At 35.4% G+C, this 1,009-nt stretch overlaps 1 protein-coding gene across 1 annotated transcript in view; it reads left to right on the top strand.

Moving 5' to 3' along the window:
- The first annotated feature begins 899 nt into the window (after positions 1-899).
- tmprss13a (transmembrane serine protease 13a) overlaps positions 900-1,009 on the top strand; it is a 17,890-nt gene continuing 17,780 nt past the window's right edge. Inside the window, exon 1 of the mRNA XM_016500371.1 lies at positions 900-990. Coding sequence (XP_016355857.1) covers positions 973-990 — 18 coding nt within the window. The 5' untranslated portion in view covers positions 900-972. The remainder of the gene's footprint in view (positions 991-1,009) is intronic.

Below are 1,009 nucleotides of genomic sequence, written 5' to 3'. Positions count from 1 at the left end.
CTCTTATGTCCACCAAAGCTGCATTAATTTGATCAAAAAGACAGTAACATTAGTAATATTGTAAAATAGTGTCATAATTTAAAATGACTGCTTTCTATTTTAAATATTTTAAAATGTAATTATTCCTGTGATTTCAAATCTCCGTTCAACTTTTCAGTTGTCCTTCATTATTTAATTAACCCTTGTTTCATTGCGCTAAATTATTGTGTGTGAAATGCTTGTATAATTAAACATTATTATAATTGTAGACCGTTTTGAACTAGGTGTTTGAAACCAACAAAACCACAAGTATAAAAAAAGTACAAAGTACCACAAGTATCATGCAATTAGACTTTTGACTTGAAATCTGAGATAGGCCTACAGCTCTGAGTGACAGAAAATGATTACCCAACTTCTGGCCTGTACAGTTGAATTATTGCAAAAATGGTTGCAATGATTGAAGTTTAATATATTTTGAAAATCTCTGATAAGTCAAACAACTTTTAGTCCAACTAGTTGTCCATATTTTATCCAACAGAACTATTTTTATCTCAAAGCATAACTGTGTTTGTACACATAGGGTGGAGAGAACACAGCATTCAAGTAAATCACCACTGTTTTACAATTCATTAGGTCTGCCTATTGCACAGCAGTGACATTCTTTTAATAACTTTCCAACAAGGAAGGTATTTTGATGCAAGACTATTTTCAGCTTATTGTTTCCTCGTGAACCATGAGGGAAGGTGAGTGTAGCGCGTCCATGGCTCAAGTATTGTGAAACTGGTCGGGCAGGTAGATACGACACTGGAATTCCTCTGCTGAGACTAAAAGAGGGAGGATAAGAGGGCAGTCCTAACTATGTCTTGAAAAGCAGGTCAGAAATATAAAAGAGGGTCTCATTTTTCCTTTGGGACTGTAGAGACAGGTTGAAATCCCACCCACCCTAATACATAGACACTTTGGTTCTAACCATAGTCCTCACTCCTGTGTTTAATGGCAGACAATGACACGGTAAGACAGAACTAAACTT

This window comes from Sinocyclocheilus anshuiensis, unplaced genomic scaffold (assembly GCF_001515605.1).
Source record: "Sinocyclocheilus anshuiensis isolate Anshui unplaced genomic scaffold, SAMN03320099.WGS_v1.1 scaffold374, whole genome shotgun sequence".
NCBI classification, from domain to species: Eukaryota; Metazoa; Chordata; class Actinopteri; order Cypriniformes; family Cyprinidae; genus Sinocyclocheilus; species Sinocyclocheilus anshuiensis.
Note: the sequence above shows the minus strand (reverse complement) of the source record. Positions and strands in the feature narration are given on the sequence as shown.